This window comes from Ursus arctos, unplaced genomic scaffold (genome assembly GCF_023065955.2).
Source record: "Ursus arctos isolate Adak ecotype North America unplaced genomic scaffold, UrsArc2.0 scaffold_36, whole genome shotgun sequence".
Lineage (NCBI taxonomy): Eukaryota > Metazoa > Chordata > Mammalia > Carnivora > Ursidae > Ursus > Ursus arctos.
This window is the reverse complement of record NW_026623050.1, coordinates 14,408,475-14,427,357: the sequence shown is the minus strand read 5'-3', so window position 1 is coordinate 14,427,357 and position 18,883 is coordinate 14,408,475. Positions and strand designations below refer to the sequence as shown.

The 18,883-nt window shown below is 41.4% G+C and overlaps 1 protein-coding gene across 1 annotated transcript in view; it reads left to right on the top strand.

The window, feature by feature from the left end:
- The window catches only part of FBN1 (fibrillin 1), a 225,713-nt gene that overhangs the window by 104,812 nt on the left and 102,018 nt on the right, over positions 1-18,883 (top strand). Inside the window, exons 8-11 of the mRNA XM_026518436.4 lie at positions 1,345-1,470; positions 8,451-8,576; positions 13,801-13,959; positions 18,631-18,810. Coding sequence (XP_026374221.2) covers positions 1,345-1,470; positions 8,451-8,576; positions 13,801-13,959; positions 18,631-18,810 — 591 coding nt within the window. The remainder of the gene's footprint in view (positions 1-1,344; positions 1,471-8,450; positions 8,577-13,800; positions 13,960-18,630; positions 18,811-18,883) is intronic.

The window sequence follows — 18,883 nt, the reverse complement described above, 5'->3', positions numbered from 1 at the left end:
AAGTGAGAGAAAGAAAAGTTAGACTGCCACTCTGGGGGTTCCTTTACTAAAGTAGATTTTTGTGTGTTATATATGAAGAGATGGAAAGAATGTACATGTATTTTTTTTTACAATCTAACTGAACATAATGAGCCTGGAATGATTAATTTTATTCCTAGGAGATTCATATTTGGGACTACATGTGGGACCACAGTTATTAGGTGCCAGGGATACAGCAGTGAACAAGACAGACAAAGAAACTGCTCTCTGAAATTTGCATTGAAGACCATGAATTTATGAAACAAAACAAACAAACATTTAACAGGTCGGCTGGTGATTCATTCTATGGAAAAAATGTAGTGTGGTGAATGACGGGGGGCTGGCTGTTGCTATTAGATTGGCCAGGGAAAGATCCACTGCCAGAGTGGAACAGAGACCGGTGGAGGGACAACATGAACCTCTGTGCAGCTTTATAGAGGGAGAATAGGGCAGGGAGAGGGACCACTACTACAAAACCCCAGGCAGGTGCGTCCTTGGTATCTTTAAGGAACGACAAGGAAGCCAGTGTGGAAGGAGAGGAGTGAGAGAGGGACGAGGCCAGAAGACGAGGTTAGAGAGTAGAGGGGGCAGATAGAATCTTCTAAGATATGGGCTTGAGTTTTGAGCTGGGACGGACACACTCTGACTTACCTTTAAAAAGGTTCCCTCTGGTGGCTGTTCTGCCAGCAAGGTGAGTCTGCAGCTGAGACTGCACATTCATCTAGCGTGTCTCTCACTTCTCAGTCCAGTTTCCTGGGTTGTTTAATTTTTACTGCACAAGACAATTCTACAGAATGGAAGGTGAACATTTCCCATTTCATTTGCATAAAAACATTCACTGTCTCGTGTAGTCCAAGTGATCGTAAGTAAATTCTGCTTTAACCGAACCATTCAATATAAGTCTTAGAGACAGTTTTATTATAGAAATGTGTTGTTCTTTTGATTCTAAGGGTTTCTTGAATAACTCTAGTTATTACTGTCAGCCTTTTAATCATTGTGTCCCTGTAATTTGCAGCATGCATAATAAAACCTGCAAAAATCAGTATAAATACTCCCCTCTACACAAGGGAAGATGAAAGGTGGGAAAATTAACAATATTTGTGACTTCTTATAGAACATTATTGACCAAGTTAAATCACTCAATTTATTTTACATGAAGTAATTGCGAGAAATAGTTTCTCTCATCATATTCCGAATATCATGATGGACAAATAACTCACTGACATAAATATGGTAATATAATTGTAGACAAACTATCACATTTTCTTCTGCAATGACTTATATGAATCTCTCCCTCTCCTCTCTCTGTCTCCTAAAATCTGACAGATGTGGATGAATGCCAGGCCATCCCCGGGCTCTGTCAAGGAGGAAATTGCATTAATACTGTTGGGTCTTTTGAGTGCAAATGCCCTGCTGGACACAAATTTAATGAAGCATCACAAAAATGTGAAGGTAAGAAATATCATGCTTTGCAGTTAAGGGGTGAAAGGGCAGGCAAAACCCAAATCAATGACAAGCTTTATTGCAAATTGTTCCAAAATCCTTCTGTCTTTGTCATTCCTGTGAATGTGTAAATATAAGATTCTTACCAGAAATAATATGCCTTTGTGCTATTGAACCAGAAAAACCCTGCAGCTTTTTCCACTTTTATAGACCCAAAATAAGAGATCCATCTGAATCAAATTAAATATTAAAACATGAAATATTTTTGAACCAATATTTGGGTTAAAACATTCAAGACACATGTTTTTACATAGTTCTAGAGACACGAATTTAAATTTAATCATTACATATCATTCAGAAAGACATATCTTCTGATGTTTTTCTACTTAAAATATATGTTTGATTTTTTTTGAGAGATTAACTCTTATATTTATGCTCCTAGTACAAGTTTAGTATTTTCTTTTCTGCCTGTCAAATGGAATTCTTTTAATGTTAATCAAACAGAAAAATAACTGGAGATAAATTTATATATTTGCATTTAGTTTATAGATTGAACTCCTGAAAATGTGTGTAGAGAGAATGTGTTCATATTCACCACTACTGCTACTTGCCAAAAAGGGGCCTGGCATCCAAGGCCATAATAACTGCTTTTTCCATGAGAGGGAAATAAGTAGGCAGCATCAAAGTCTCTTTTCTTTGATGAGTGCACATATGATGTCTGACAATAATGTAGCCAGGTAGTGCTCATTAGACTCAGCAGAGCAAACTTCTCCCTTCCTTTTCAGCTCTACCTGGCGTGATACAAAGTTTCATTTCGACACATGCACTGCTGTTGTGTCAATAAACCCCAGCAATGAGGAATAGTTCGCTCTAAGTCATTCTTTTGGGATTGGGTCTGGGTTGTTAATCTTCTTTGTAGATAGCCACAGTATATCATATGTGGGAAAGACAGCATCAGATTGGAGGTGGGATTCATAAATTACATAAGAGAAGTTTAGTATCTACTTGCCCTGAAAGTGAACAATCTGAAATTTGACTCTGCTAGAATTATCTTTATGGGTGAGAGTTGTTTTTAAGTTATTAGTCATCGTAGAATTTATGATGATATGTTCTTGAAGATGCTATATACACAGTTGAGGTAGCTGTGAAAAACTCAGGTTCTAAGGAAGTAGGACTTCTTAAAAACATTTTAAGTTTCAAAGAACAATAAAGTTGACTTGTACAGCCCAATGTATTCTAGAGGTTATATTGTAGATCTAAGAAGCTGAGAATGTTGATACTGAACAGGGTAAAGAACTTACCTAGTTGCACCCTTTCACGTTATAAATTAAGGAGCTGGCTATGTTAAGTGCCCTGTTTGAAGTCATTTAGATAGTGCTAGAATTTACTTCTTTTAATTCACGCTCTGGTACTTGTATCATATTATATTGTCTCCTTTCCTGGATCTAAGCCTCTAATGTTAATATTTAATAATTATATTTCCTAATATTTTGAAAATTTTAAAATATGATAGTATGGATTTTCAGGTACCATTGTATGTGTCTCATTTTATGCCATTAAATAAGCTGTTAGGTTTATAATAGCATGCAAAATCCACATCAGCAGTGGGTTGCATCTTATATTTTCAGGCTTTCTCAGCTTGATATATTTAGCTTAGATATAGTCAGCTTTAAGATTTAGGGCAGTATGGTCCATATGATTTGTCCAGTCCTCATCGTTTTCTGGAATTCAGTAGCTTCCAGCTTGGAGCAAGATTGTTTCCCTATGTTCTTTGCCTTTCCCTCAGACCTGTCAGTTAATGTGGGTCAGGATCGATCACTTTGTGTGGTTGTGAACAAGACAGAAGATGCACAGATTCCATACTCAGACTGAAAGGAAACTCATTCAAAATCCTTCTGTTAATGCTAAGAAGCCTATTAGGGTGGTGTGTCCAATGGACAAAAAATTCAGTCTGAGAATTACTTAATCCTTTTTCACAAATATTTTTTTTTCCAGCTGCATATTGAAATCAGTAGCAAGATAAAAACAGCATACTTTTGGCTAGACCTTTTTTTTTTTCCTTAGCCATCTACGGTTACATTAAATTCAGATGATGGGGTTTTTCCCCCTCCCTTTTTATTTTTTTATGCAAAATTGATACTGGAAGAAAATGTCCTGTTAGTACTACATGTACTCTGGCCTGGAAGCTGGTTTGGGCATTGTTGCCCTGTCTTACTGGAGTAGGAGAATAATGAGAAAGTCCTCCAAGAATGCTTGGTGAGCTGAGTCCCCTCCTTCAGCTCTCCCTTGCTTTTCTCTAGCTCCATGCCTCATTATGGGAATGTCGTAACTCTGGGCATAGGATGATTGATAGGGAGGTCAATAGAAGGCATTCCAGAAAATCTAGCCCACACCACTGAAAGGATGAAGAGAACATCTGTGTGCCCTGGGAAGATGGTCAGGCCACAGTGGGATTCTGTGCCCTTGTGAAAATCAGTCTGGCAACTTTGCCATTACTTTGAGTGGCTTTTTGAAATGCATCTTCCTCTTGACTTGGAAAGGAAGGGATTGGGTACCTGGAAGCCCACAGTAATTTATTTAAAAAACCAATTCAATCAAAAATGGGCTTTAGCAAATTTACAAGATGCTAACCTTCACTCCCTCAGTGATGGAAAGAGCAGTTTTTTGTGAGATCTTCCTTTTGCAGAATTCTCCCTTCTTAAAATATCCCCCTTCCCTGAAACTTAAAAAAGTCATGAACCAAGTTTTATATCAATACATGCAATTTAGATTCATTTGAAATGTAAATTAACAAGCTGAAGTGATTAAATAACAATTATTACATTTTCATAAATTTAAGAAGAAAAGATGGAGATTTATAGCTGTGATTTGAGAGAAAGGGAAACAGAGTTCATGCCCACCTTCCTTGTTGATTTTTCCAATGACTCTCGAGTGTGCACACTAAAAGAACACATGAGCCTTTTCTTTTCGGAAACCAAGGCCATATTTGCATAGGTTACTGTGGGAGGAAATTAAGAAATAAAAAGTGTAATTAAAGGATTAAGTTTTATTTCTGGAAGAAGTCCCTTGGATTCCTAATTAACCACTAATATTTTGGGATTTAGATTATCGCCAGCCCAGCCTTTAGCAATTATAATAGCACTGCGTGATGCAAAGGACTTTTTAAAAATGTAGCTCTTAAGTCTGTGCACTCCCTAGTACATGGCCAAAAGCCTTAAGACTTCTCCTTTCTAAAATAATGACATATTTATCTGATGGCTACTTGCTCTTAGGGCTCTTATCCTCTCAAGCACCAAGGAGAATTCCTGGGGCTACTTAACCCACTGCTGTAGACGGGGCTCCGTCCTCTGCAGCTGGTTGTAAGCCCTTGACTCCCGCTGTTCAGGGTCGCCAGCTCCCTACATGTTGCTGAACAAAATCCCTGTGGTTTAGGCATAAGAGCATAGGAGCGAGGTAGACTCGGCCCTAGTCCCATCTTCTGTGTGATCTTGGATAAGTTAGTTACCAGCTGTGAGTGACTTCAGCTTTCAAATGAGGAGCTGAACAGGAGATGATCTCTGGGACTCCTTTCCAGTTCTGCAGTCCAGACTCCATCTTCACATTTCTCATTTGTGCCCAGCTATGATCAGATAGCAGGTGCTGCTTGAGTAGGAAACCACGCAAGCTGGCCTCTGTGGCATGACTATAAAATAGTATGGCTGATGTTTTGTCAACATGACTTGAAGAATTAGCTTGTTTACTTTTTAGTCACATATTTTACACTGGATTTCATGTGCCCAGTAAAGCAAAGTTCATCTCACAGATGAACAAGGGCACCAAAGCTGGAGAGAAAGGGCGTGCCATTCGTGTCCCTTCTTGGGCTCACAGCAAGAGGCCAGTGAGACCACAGGCATGGCAACTTCCCAGCAGGTCTGCCTCTCCCTCCTGCCCCAAGGATCCAGGGAAAAGTATCCAGAGCACAGAAGCAGCTCTTTCCAGGCAAGCCTTACTTCCCACCAGTCCCCCCCCCCCCCGCCCACCAAACTGATTTACTTTTATGACTGGCACGTGATATAGACTAATTTACAGAAATGCTAAGAAATCCACTCATCTCAAATTCTCTTTGTCATGGGATCCCTGAAAGTCTATTAAAAGGAGATAAATACAGTGTGCTAAGAGCGTGGGAAAAATAATAGATTGGTATGAATGGGTTTCCGAGCGTAAGTGGTTTCGATTCCAGTGCTTTATTCTGGCCTTTTACTATTGAGGGACTTCACCCCAACCTGGTCACGAAATCAGAACGGCTACCCCCACCGTTGTTGAAGCAACAGGACTGAGAAGCAAAAAGGCTCAGGAAAGTAGAAGGGCTCTAGACACATGGAGAAAAAGGGGTGTCACTGAGGAGAGAACAGTAAAGGGAATTCACAGCCATTTAAGCTCCTTCAAATTGAGCCATTTAAGCCAGTCCAGTTTCATCTTTATCTGGGTGAAAACTAGAGTGGTGCACGCAACGCTGTGGTTCCTGACTTACTGAACTTTGAGGGGGGACAGGCACGTAAGTGGGATCCCTGCCCTTCTCCCCGCTGCCCAGCCCTGGCACTTGGAGACTCGGATCCACGTCACTTTGTAAATGAGCCTCTTGCTCTTACTTTGAGTTTTACTCTTGCCGGTTTTCTGAAGGCCTCAGTGTAACGCAACAGCTATGCCTGGGCACCAAGATTACAGAAATCAGTCCTGTGCTTATACCTAACTGTGACAGTTAGATGAGCTGACACACATGAAACCTTTAATCAATGCCTGGTGCTCAATACCTGTCAACTCTCATCATTATTATTGTTGCTGTCATCTCAGTAAAGGGGCCAAATCTAACGTAGCCAGCATGGGAAAGGTGTCTCCTCAGTCCTGCCAGTTCATTCTGTTTTTTGAAATAACTTTTTCTGATACATTTTGTGACTTAAATAACCTCTTTGGTTATTGATATAAATGGCATTAATAAGGATGGTAGCAGTCATTTATACTAACAGGTAGAAAAATATTTCTTTTAATAGACACTCTTTCCTCATATGATCTTTGATAGGAGTTCAGTGACCCAGACATTAACTCTTGGGGACACTTTGAGGAGGATAGGTTCTTTTTCATACCTTTGTGTTACAGGAACACATCCTCTTCTATCCTTAAATGAGGTTGTTGAATCCTCTAGGCTGAACTTGTTTGGGTTTTTTGTTGTTGTTTGAGAGAGAGACAGCGTGTGCATGCTGGGGGAGGAGCAGAGGTTAGGAGAGAGAGCATCTTGAGCGGGTTCCACACTCAGCACAGAGCCCAACAAGGGGCTATATCCCAGGAGCCTGAGGTCACGATCTGAGCTGAAATCAAGAGTCCGACACTTACCTGACTGAGCCACGAGGTGCCCCGTGCTAGTTTTTAGTAGGAGTGTGGCTGATCAATGCAGGAGGATTGATGGTAAAGAACTGTCTTAAAATGTGTATGCTGATATTATGTTAGTTCTAGAACCTTAAGCTCCATCCTTGGCTGTTTCTCAGCCTGACTTTCACCAACTCCGGTAAAATGTCTGTCTGTCGGAATAGAATATACATCTTTACCATTATATAACTTCACAAAGACAATGCTGTTTATGTTAGCATTGACTCTAATATAAGCAGGGGAATATTGTTTGCTTTAGCCTCTAGCCTAGCATAGAAGAATGAGGATTTTGCTTTTAAAAAGGTTAAACTGCACATAAACAATGTCACTGTTGCCTTTTTGACTAACAGGGTGAACTTGAATCAGAAGACCCTTGAATCTGGTCCACTCAGAACTCTATTTTGTTTTACAAGTAAAGAGCAGTACTTAAACTGGAGAAGAAATAGTCTTTGTTTTTTTAAATTTAGGGCTTTCCGAGTGCCAACAGTATAGTCTGGTCATTGCAATACTCCCAGGGGGCTTGGGTCAAAACACACCTGTCTCTAGGTGAGTGCAGAAAGCCCACTCCTCTTGGAGTCAAGGTCATGCAGATACCCTGTGCTCTGAGTTTACTGTTAGCCTAAGCAGGAAGGTCTTAATTTCTTTTCTCCCCTCACTGGTGCCACATCTATTGATAAGTGTCAGGGTCTGAAGCTGGGTCTTGAAATGTTCCCCTTGAAGGAAATGGTTGGATTTATCCTAAGGAATCTTTACTACTTCCTTGGAGGAGACCAGTGACCTCAGGCCCTCAGGGCTAACCCTGATTATGGCCTCCACTGACCTCCAGGCTATTTGGGAATTGGAGTGGTTTTCAGAGTTGTCACCACTGGGGCAGATGACCAGACCATTCTCTCTCCTCCACGATCAGTCACTGGGTGTAGTCTCCAGGTGATGTGGCTCTCTGCAGCTCAAGCAGTTCCAGAAGGAGCTGAGAACCAAAGGCTGTCTATCGATAGCACCCCTAATGCTAGGGCAACAAGTCCTCCCTTGAGAGGGATCTGGGTAGAGCATCCCAGTGTCCCCCATGAGTTACCGAACCCACAGAAAACCATCATCATGGCCACTTGGGTGCCCCTGAGAACACCACAATGGCCGAGTCTTGGTCAGCACTCAGACCACATGCTCCTCACTATAGGATTTCAGGATCTGCTTGTGGAAAATCAGATTGAAAAGAAATGCAGGAACTGATGCGGAATATAAAGTAAGCATAAAGGGAGCCTCACTCAATGCGAAACATGGAGAGAACAGGGAAATTAAAATTTTAAACCAAATGACATTTGGAATATTAGCATGCTATCCTTACTTGGTAAAACAGTACATAGTTTTAGATTTTACAGGGGAAGTTTCTATTATTTTGCTCTAATCTCTTGAGCTTTGTAAGTTCTTTGGGTAAGCCTGTGTTGAGAGAAGCAGCACTCACTTTCTGAACTATTTTATATGCAGCTTTTGTTCTGTAGAGATTGGGTTGACTGGCGTTCCATCTGAACCTTGTGATGAGGAACGGTTTTATACTGTGTGCTCTGAATACTAAACTCTTCTTCATGTTCCAGATATTGATGAATGCAGCACCATCCCTGGAATCTGTGAAGGGGGCGAGTGTACAAACACAGTCAGCAGTTACTTTTGCAAATGTCCTCCCGGTTTTTACCCCTCTCCTGACGGTACCAGATGCGTAGGTAGGTTTAATTCTAAACAGCATGCTTATTTCTGTAAATCAGTTCCGTAACAAACAGCTTTCGAAACACATTTGTTCAGGGCTACTAATGATTTCTCACTTGATGTAAAATGTACATTTACATCTTTTTTTTTTAAGATTTTATTTATTTATTCGACAGAGATAGAAACAGCCAGCGAGAGAGGGAACACAAGCAGGGGGAGTGGGAGAGGAAGAAGCAGGCTCCTAGCGGAGGAGCCTGATGTGGGGCTCGATCCCACAACGCCGGGATCACGCCCTGAGCCGAAGGCAGACGCTTAACCGCTGTGCCACCCAGGCGTCCCTGTACATTTATATCTTATTAAACACGCGAGCCCTCTCCTCAAGAAGAGAGGCACCTTGTGGTCTTGTATTAGGATTTTTACCTCCCAGAAAAAGGGATGATCCAAGAGCCCATACAGTTATCCTCAGTCTTTAAATTAACTTTGCAGTTACGCGAGTGTCAAACCTTCCGTCATTTCCTGGGACCTGCGTTAATTTAGGTCTGAAATTTTGCAATAATCTCTTAATTGGTCTCCCTGCTTCCTGGCTTCTCTACGATCCATCTTGTCAGATTTATCTTCCTAAAATAATGCTTTGATTAAATGACTCTCTTGCTCAAAAACCTCTGGTAGTTTTCCATTAGGATTTGGAAATCAGTGGTTTTCAGTCCGTGTCATGTGGATCCTTCAGGTACAGCAGAGGTCTCCAGAGCTGCTGGGGTGGGAGAGGGAAACAGTGAGAAGGGGGAGGCTGAGGGGGGAAAGGACCCCTCCCTCCCACTCCCTGCCCCTCGCATGCACACACTCTAGGCAACTCTGCTTTTACCTGGTGGTGTGTTAGCTTCTATGTAAAGTATCAATTAAAGGAGGGATTTTGTTGTTTAAAAAAAAATAGGTTTGATAACTGCTGGATTTAATGATTGCTAAGACTTCCTTCAAAGTCCGGTTCCCTAGAGTAAAGTTCAAGGTCCACAGTGTGCAGCCTAATAGTTGAAGACCTTCACTCTCTGATCTCTCGCAACCTTGCTGACTTACCAGCACACGCCCTGCTTCTCACCCTCAACCAGCTCCTTTGTTTCAATTCCTTCCTGCCTTGACTCATACCTGTGGTACCACTCAAGATATTCTTCTTCCCAGCTCAAGACCCCTTTCATGCTTCTACTCAGGTTCTCTGTCTTTGAAGATGTCCCAGATCAGCCTACCTGAAAGCAGTTTCTCCCCTACCTGGGATATGCTTCTCGTAAATGGTCTTGTAGGGAAATTTTATGTCTGTATGTTTTTTAACTCCCTAATTAAGTAATAAGCTCTCCTTAAAGGCTAAGTAACTGCTATCCTCCTATATCCCTGGTGGTTCTCGGCATGATTCCTTACATGTCATGGACACTCCATAAGTATTTGTTGAATATGAAAATGAGCACTTCCTTATTATTTGGGCAAAGCTAGGGAAGCCTGTGGCACATGGCCTGGGAGAAAAATGAACACTGTCTTTTGATGTTTGTTTCTGGCCCATATTTTCAAAGACACTCGGCTTCACATCCTCACCACAAGCCATGAATTTCAGACCCAAACGGAGTTGCACTTGAAATTCTGAATTCCTTTGTACTTAGTCACATATAATAAAGCTGAGGGCTGTCTCTTAAGTTGACATTTGAATAAGTACAACCAGTGAGGGAAGTGTATCTGGACTTTTCCTTAGAAACAACGGTGATGCCCTAGTTGCCTGATTTTCCAGGATCTCTCCATACATACTGGCTCTGCAGGGAAAGACTGGCCAGTGCAATTCACGGAGCTCCTTTTTCTCCCCAAACTGTCCCAATTCTCACTTGACATCCTGTGATCATGCTTAGCAGAGAGGTAGATCAGAAGTTCTTTCCTGGCCAAATAATAGGTAATTTTTTTTTTTTAACTTTCAAAGAGAGCTCTGGATTAAAGTGATTAAAACACCTTTATATATCAGATGGTTAACATTTTTATCAGTCTTTTGCCAAATATATCCATTTACAAAGAAAGGGGGTGGGGGGGACTAGGATTCAGGGGTGACGTCCTGCGTGTGAGGTGTTTTGTGGAAATCATCTGACTTCGTGTTCACAACCACACTGTAGATGGGAAGAAGCTGAGGTTTACAGAGCTCAGATAAGTAATTTGGTTCAATTGTTAAAGCAGCTGAGAAGTGAAGGAGCTGGGATCCCAACTTGGGCCTGAGCCCACAGCCCCAAACCCTCTCATTGCTCCCTCCCCAATGACCACCGGGCACAGTAAACCCTTTCTTAGCATACACCTAGGCCAGTACAGTTTCTTCTTCTTTGGAACTTTATTGTACCCATAATTAGGAACTTGTTATATAAAATGCCCCAAGTGACATGTCTGCCTTCCCTAAAAAGCTGATATCTCCTGCCGTGGTAAACCACAGAGACCCCCCAAATTATCCCTAGTGAAAAGAAAATACATATAATCTCCAACTTCTAAACAAATCTAGGATTTGTTGGTAAGTTGGCTGTTTGGAATTAGTCAATCTAACCAATTGAAAACCCCACCTGTAGCTAGGGGTATGTCGTATCTCCTTATACATCTCTTCTAAGCACAAGATTCCACCTGCCATCTTTGGTCACACATTCTGAGGCTCTCAGACCTTCCTGTCCCCAGTATCCCCTTTGATCTATAAGCTCTTGAAGTATTATTTTACTTTATTTTTTTTTTGTTCTATGATCTTCCTTAGGTACTTTATAATATCTTGTGTACGGTGGTCTTTTCACGTTAGTGTGTTCTGTCTCATCAATTCCCAGGAATCCTGACAACCATCCTGTACCTAGTTTGGGCCTCACAGCTCTTAGCTCCTGGTTGGACACAACGATGTTAGTGATTGATTAGGAGAGGCCTATTGATGGGCTAGGAAGACCTGCAAACACTTGTTTAATCCATAATATATATTTTTTGATATGGTATAGTTCCTGGGTTCTGCAAGGAAGGGGGCCAAGGGATTCAGAAGGGGGGAAAGGAGGAAAGCTTCCTACTCCTTTTCTGCCAGATGTCTTGGCCAAAGCAGATTCAAAATAGAGGAAGGTGTCTATGCTTCCTCTTACCTCCACTTACCTCTTACAAATCCTAACATTTTCCCCCCTCAGCTTCCATAGGAAATTAGCAAAATGCTTACGTAGGTGCAGGTGCCATTTTTATACCAGAGCCTGCCTGCAGCCCAAACGTGGCTGGTAAGATTTTTAGCCCCAACATTCGCCATTTTGATCAAGAATTTTCTAACCTACCGATGTAACATGTAAGTACAGCCAGCTGGGCAGTAAACCAGTATCATGGTTAATGTGCAAAATAATAGACATTAGCCCATGAAGAGTTTGTGACTGGCAGCTGTAGGTCCCAGTTTTGCTCTGAAAGATAGCCCACATGGAAAATTATATATACAAATTTTGGTCAAGTGTTTATACTGAGTTTTGACCGCCAAATTCATTTGAAACTGGGATATAAGCCAGTTTTGAACATTTCTTCCCACTCTTAACAGCCTTTGGTTTCCATGCCCCAAACATTTACTAATCGCTGAGGATATAAATTATTAGTGGCTTTAAAGCCACGAAAAGTAGAAAGTGGCAAGTTCTGTTGTTCTTTTCTCTTCATAGGGAAGGTGCCACCTGTGGCTTCACAGAGCCTATCTTGTCTGCACTCCTCCCTCCAGCCATTTACGCTGGACCAAGCTGGAAGGAAACTCGTTCTGCCTCTCTGCTGAGACTAGTAGTCTAACTGGAGGTGTAGGAATGGGGCCACAAAAAGTCTCTAGAAAGCACATTTGTACCTGCTAGTGGTTTTAAGTATTTTTCAGAAATAGTCTTGTATTCTTTAAAGCTGATCCATAATTTTATTTTGTGGTTTGTTTGGGTTTTTTTTTTTTGTAACCTTCTTCATGAGATATTAATAATTTATATGTTTCTAAGTGTCTTATTTTTTATTTCATTTTATTTTATTAATTTATTGCAACCTTCAAGATCCAAGAGCTTCGTGTTCTTAAGAATGATGTAGGTGAAAACAGTCATAGGGGTGACCTTCTCTGATCAAAGTTGAAGTTTAGTGTTTAGACTTACAGGAAATATAAGGATGAGATTTTACTTGTAAAAAAAAATTCGTCATTTTTTGAAAGAATTTACAACTTATATTTCTTCAAATGACAAGCATATTTAAAGTATTATTTACTTTTTACTTTATTATATATGGACTATGCAGTGATATACGTTCCTTAAAGAGAGTTACATCGTCAACATGTCAGGGAGATCAAGGTATTCTGTACTTAGCCACCTGTGTCCCCTATTTCATGGTACTTCCTCAAAGGCCCATGAAGCAGTTAGGTTTCTACTATGTCACAGGCCCTTTTTTGATAGCCTAGACTTGTGCTTCATTGTGTCAATGTTGTCATGACAGTCAGACATGATGTAACCCAATAAAAGTGGTATATAGAAATATGTCTTCCTCTGTTGCTTTGAGAAGATATCCTTCTGCCAAAAAAGAAAAAAAAAAAGGCTTCAGGAACCATTGCATCTTATAGGTCTAAGAACTTGGAATCATATACATTTTGAACTTGTAAATAATTAGCGCCTTATAAAATCTGTTAGGGCCCCAGGACAAAAGGAAATCTCGATTAACAAGCATTGGCTCTGACTGCAAAGTGGTTCACTCCTTTAAAAAAAAAAATCGCAGAAGTCTGACTCACAGTTACAGTCTGAAAAGTAAGAAAGATCTTTTAGAAATGTAGACTATAGTGCAGACTTAATGTTGTTTTAAAATAGATTTATATCAATATTTGCCTAAAGTGGCTTGAATTAAGTAGGTGGAAACCAAGGACAACACAGTCTCCCTTCAGTATAGAGACATGTCTTTATAACTAATTAACTGTCACTGCCAGTGATTTTCTTAGTCTCTCTTTTCCTATGGCACATATGGTTGTAATCATTCGTTCCCACCTTGGGGATGGAATGTGGGACTTTGGCCAAGTGCACCAGCTCGCAGGGGCGAAAGGTGTGAGACGAAGGGAGTTCTGACCGAGCATTGTTCCTGAGCAGCACACGCTGCTTCCCTTCCAGGGCGCGAGAGTGTCCGTGCATCCTGCCAGAGCCCAAGTGTGAAGCATAGAGGCGCTGGGGCAGGAAGGTGTTGTGACGACTTCCATCTCAGTGATGCGTGTGTGGGTGTGTTTCTCTGTGCTCTCAGATGTTCGCCCAGGATACTGTTACACGGCTCTGGCAAATGGGCGTTGTTCTAACCAGCTGCCGCAGTCCATCACGAAAATGCAGTGCTGCTGTGATGCTGGCCGGTGCTGGTCTCCAGGGGTCACCATCGCCCCTGAGATGTGTCCCATCAGAGCAACAGGTAAGAGCCCTTCTGGTTATCTGCAGCATATCCCAGCTCCCCCCGCACAAGCCCAGTGGCAATGTGCGTGAGGCACATCTAGGGGAAGTCCAGGTAAGTGAACAAGATTCTGGAAAATGAAAGAGACGACTCCCAGGGAGATTTCCCCAGACAATGACTTGGGAAACTACAGAGGTCCATACAAATGATACCGTTTTCTGGTACTGCCTCTTATTGAGCTTGCTTATTACCGCCGAATAGCAACCTTCTCAGGAGGGCTTGTCCTCTCTTACTCTCATGTATTTCTGTTGGCTCTCAAGGAGTCCTCAAAAGCTCCACTGAATCAGACTCACTTCTCAGCCTTTCTGAGTTATGCTGGATACATGTTTTCTCCTTCCCTAACGTTTGACACTTTGTTCTTCCTTGGTGCCAAATCTTAACTGACTTTTTTTTTCTTTGTTATACCTCTCGCATCCGTCAGATTCCTTCCGTTTTCACATAAAGCTCCTTGTCTCTTGTCTGCCCTATTGCAGTGGCCTCCTAACTCGTCTCTATGAAATCCACAGCTGCCATATACATTTCCCAAAGCATAATTCATCTGAAGCTTGGTTAAAAAAATTATGGTCGGGGGAAAAGGTAGGGAAAGATAATCCAGAAGAACTTTCCCAAGATGAATTCAGGTGGTATCTAGTGGTCCAAGTCACTCCATTTCTTTTTTTTTTTTTAAAGATTTTATTTAGTTATTTAACAGAGAGAGAGACAGCCAGTGAGAGAGGGAACACAAGCAGGGGAGTGGGAGAGGAAGAAGCAGGCTCATAGCGGAGGAGCCTGATGTGGGGCTCGATCCCAGAACACCGGGATCACGCCCTGAGCCGAAGGCAGATGCTTAACCGCTGTGCCACCCAGGCGCCCCCAAGTCACTCCATTTCTTAAAAATAAAATTTTACTACTTGGCAGAGAATCTAGCATCCTGATACCTGACCCCAGTTCATCTTTTTAATCCTTCTTCTTTACGGTGGCTTTATTTTTCCAGTTAAATTATACAATCAAGCTTTCCTCGAAGCCAGTCTGAAAAATCTCTAAATTCAACTCTTCCCTTTTTTCCTAAAACTTCTCCTCAGTTCATGTTCTTCCCCCTACTTCCTACCCCCTGCCACTTTGCTTGTTACATGCCCTCTTGTCCGGTAGGATCCTAACATGATTCCCGACAGGACCTAATTCCTGGATGTCCCGAGATAACCACAGCTGGAAACTCTGCCTTCTGTCTTGGGCTCCAGGTATTTACTGTTCTTTGGCACAAATCCCATCTACTCTGTTTTGTGCCAATGTGTGTTCATGTATTGCTTTATGACTAGTTGATAAATCTCATTGGGAGATCTCATTCATTCTTCTAGTCCCATATTCCTTATGCTTTCTTACCACTTCCACAGTAGTTAGCAAAATCTGGCTCATAGGAGGCATTCAGGTGGAGGGAACAATTTATTAAGTGACATCTTTCCCACCAGTTCTAAGTGAAAACTGGGGTTATAGCTCCTTCTTAATCTGATTCCTGAACATGTGTTTGACTTAGAGAACTGTAGCAGAGCGAATCAAGGTGAGGAAGGATAAACACAGAGTTAATGGAATACTGCGGAGTGTTATTCGCAGAATGTGAATTTCCCATTATCCTGGGTTCTACACCTGCTCACAGATGTTACTATAAAATTTCTGTTTATGGCTGAGAATTATCTGTGTGGATTAAAGAAGCAATAAAAATCTTTCAATACATTTTAACATATAACAAGTCATATATTTTGTCTGATTTGCTTCGTGTCTTGACCTAAAACTATAACTCACCATCCTTAGTGCACTAGGGGGACCTTTTAGTAGGTCACTGTTTAGAAGTACATGACATCCCACTAAGACACGTGGCTTGGCTACTAGGAGAATGGCTTTTTAAATACATAGCTAATTTAGTAATCAGCAGCATTGATGCAGATTGCTTTCTGTGCTGAGGCCTTGAATAGATGGCAGAGGGACAGCAGGTTGAAGTGCCTGAAGACTGGCCTTGGGATGCATGGAGCGGAAGACCCTGTTTCCCTGTGTGGCTTTGCAGGGAGCTGCTCTCTCGTGTACCACTGAAATACCCGCAATCTAAGATAGGCCCAGGGCAAAGCAGACTGACAAAGAAAAGCTAATTTGCAGATGGGTCTGTTTGCTCACATGTTCTGGTAGCAGTGCTATAGAACTCTGGGCTCTTAACTTATGGAGAGTGATACACACACACACACACACACACATACACACACGAAGGATTATTTTGGACTGGTCAGGTTTTCACCGTGTAAAATAAATCAGTATCATCTCTGGATTAAATGGAAATAGGAAAGATGGACATCAGTTGAACAAAACTAGTCCGTTTGCTGATCCTGAATGTAAATGGGTTCATGGGAAAGTTATGGAGCTGAAGAGAGTAGAAAAAAGTATAGGACCCACTCTGATACACTTTCCTACGGAGGTTAAGATGAATTTAATGGCATGCTTAAAGTCATATACCAACCTGATTAGCAGAAATCCTGATAAGCTATTCAACTTCTTTTATACAAATCCTAAAAGACTAAGGAAAAAGAAAGGCTGAATTGCTTGGAAGCAAAATGAGTCCCGTAATATAATTGCTGTCCAGTTAAATCCAACACATGGTTAATGAGTTCCTCTTATGTGCAATTTGCAGGGCTAGGCTCAGAATGGGAATTAGTCATGAGTTAGATATGATCGTTGACTTCAAAGACGATGCACAGTCTTGGTGATAGAAATTTGGTGGAAAGCAAATAGCCAGGAAATGATAGATATGGCACCTCCAGGTGATACTTCTGTAGGAAGGATCACTGTGGTTTCATAAGAGGGATTGTAGCATCCTGGTTCAGGGAAGCATAAACAATATATAAATCCTTTCCAGATGCAGTCAAGTGCTACAGAATCTGTGTGGGTTAAAATTACACATAAATAATAATTAAAATTCAGTAATAGAATTCTCTGAATACATAATGTTAACCTGAGTTGGAAATGCCAAATATGATTGAAGAAGTTTTAGTAATGGACCAACAAGTAACAACAAGGTACATGGTAGCTAGGTGTATTTAACCACATGTAAATTGGCAGATTTTCCCTATGAGGTTGAATGTGAATGTATTTCTATAAGACCTATTACAGTGCCTTAGAATAAGTCAGATTTAGTGCACAAAGAAAAGAGTAATATTAGCCTAATTTCTACTAGTGGATAAAACTAGTATTGAAAGTATCTGTGGAAGAATCCCTGTGTGGCAGTGATGATAAAATTATCAATATTCTGACAAGAAGGAGAAAAAGAAATTTTAAAAAATCACATGATTAGTTTACATATAGAAGGAACTGTAACAAGATGTGGCTATCTGCAGGAAACATGAAAATGTGCTAGTAGTTAAGTAAATACATCCCTGGCAACCTGGATACTGTCTTAAAACACCTTTTTGGAAGCCCAGGAAAAAACGTGTCTCAAAGGTAAAGATGATTTTTTCTAATACGGACCTGACATGAAAAATAGTAATTGGCCTAGATATGAGGTCGGAGGGAAATCCTTGATTAATTCAGGTGCACAAGTTCAGGGAATCATTGTGCAGCATTAACAACAGACCCACCACCCCCTGGTATTCCTTCTGCCCCATGGGGTGCTGCTTCTCCAACACTTTGTTGTCTTTTTACAAATAGGTATTCCGCAGGGCTCTGTCTCTGCACAGCCTTCTCTTCACTTTCCACACCTTCACTAGGTGAGCTTGTTCATTCTCGTGACTTTAAATACCACCCACCTACTCATTAGTCCAAAACTTACATCCAGACCCTCACTTCTCTGTCAGGCTTCAAACTCTTACATAGCTGCTATGTGGCAAATCTGCTTGGATATCTCCTATCTCAAAATTCACTTATTCAGCATGGAACTTGGCTTCTACCCACCAAACCTGCTCCCATTGCAGTTTTTCCCATTTGGTAAGTGTCACCAACATCTACCCAGTTGCGAAACCAGAAGACTATGTCATTCTTGATTTCCTGTTCCCTCTGCTCTGACATTTACTCCTTCATGAAGCACTACGCACTTATCTCTAAAATATGCTTCAAATTCGTCCACTTCTGCCCAGTTCCATCGCTGCCTCCCTTGTCCAGCCAATGCTTTCTTGCCCTTGGTCTTCTGTAATAGCCTTGTGTCCCTTCACATTCTCCTTGTGTCAGCAAGACTGATCTTCTGAAAATGTTCGGTTGATTACATCCCACATTAGTCTGCTGAAGACTTCCAGTGGCTTAAAATAAAATCCAGGCTTTTTAATGTGCTCTTTAGAGCTCTGTGGGATCCACAAATGGGACTGAATTGAGAAAGTGGGAATGATTCTTCCTTGAGGTAAATCGTGACATAGGTAAAGGCTTCCTAAATTTGGGGAGAGGCGTGTGGTATACACTCTGGGGAGTTTGGTTTTGGCTTTGAATTACTGTTCCAGTATGGTTGCTACTGTAGCTATTAGGATGGGAATGAAGTCAGTTGGCTTTTTCCCTTCTCTCCAATTGATCTAATGTGGTTTGATGATTGATTTTAGTCAAAGTTTCTTTGAAATGTAAGGGTGACTTCCACAGGCATATGAGTTACGCTGTGGCTCAACTTTTGTGTTCTGTTGTGTCGTGTTTTTCCAGAGGATTTCAACAAGCTGTGCTCCGTCCCTTTGGTAATTCCTGAGAGACCAGGCTATCCTCCCCCACCCCTTGGCCCCATTCCTCCAGTTCACCCTGTTCCTCCTGGCTTTCCTCCTGGACCTCCAGTTCCAGTCCCTCGACCACCAGTGGAATATCCATACCCGTCTCGGGAACCACCAAGTAAGGATTGAAAAGTCATCTGGTTATTATTATTATTATTTTTTACATTAATCAGGTTGAGGTTTTGTTGTTG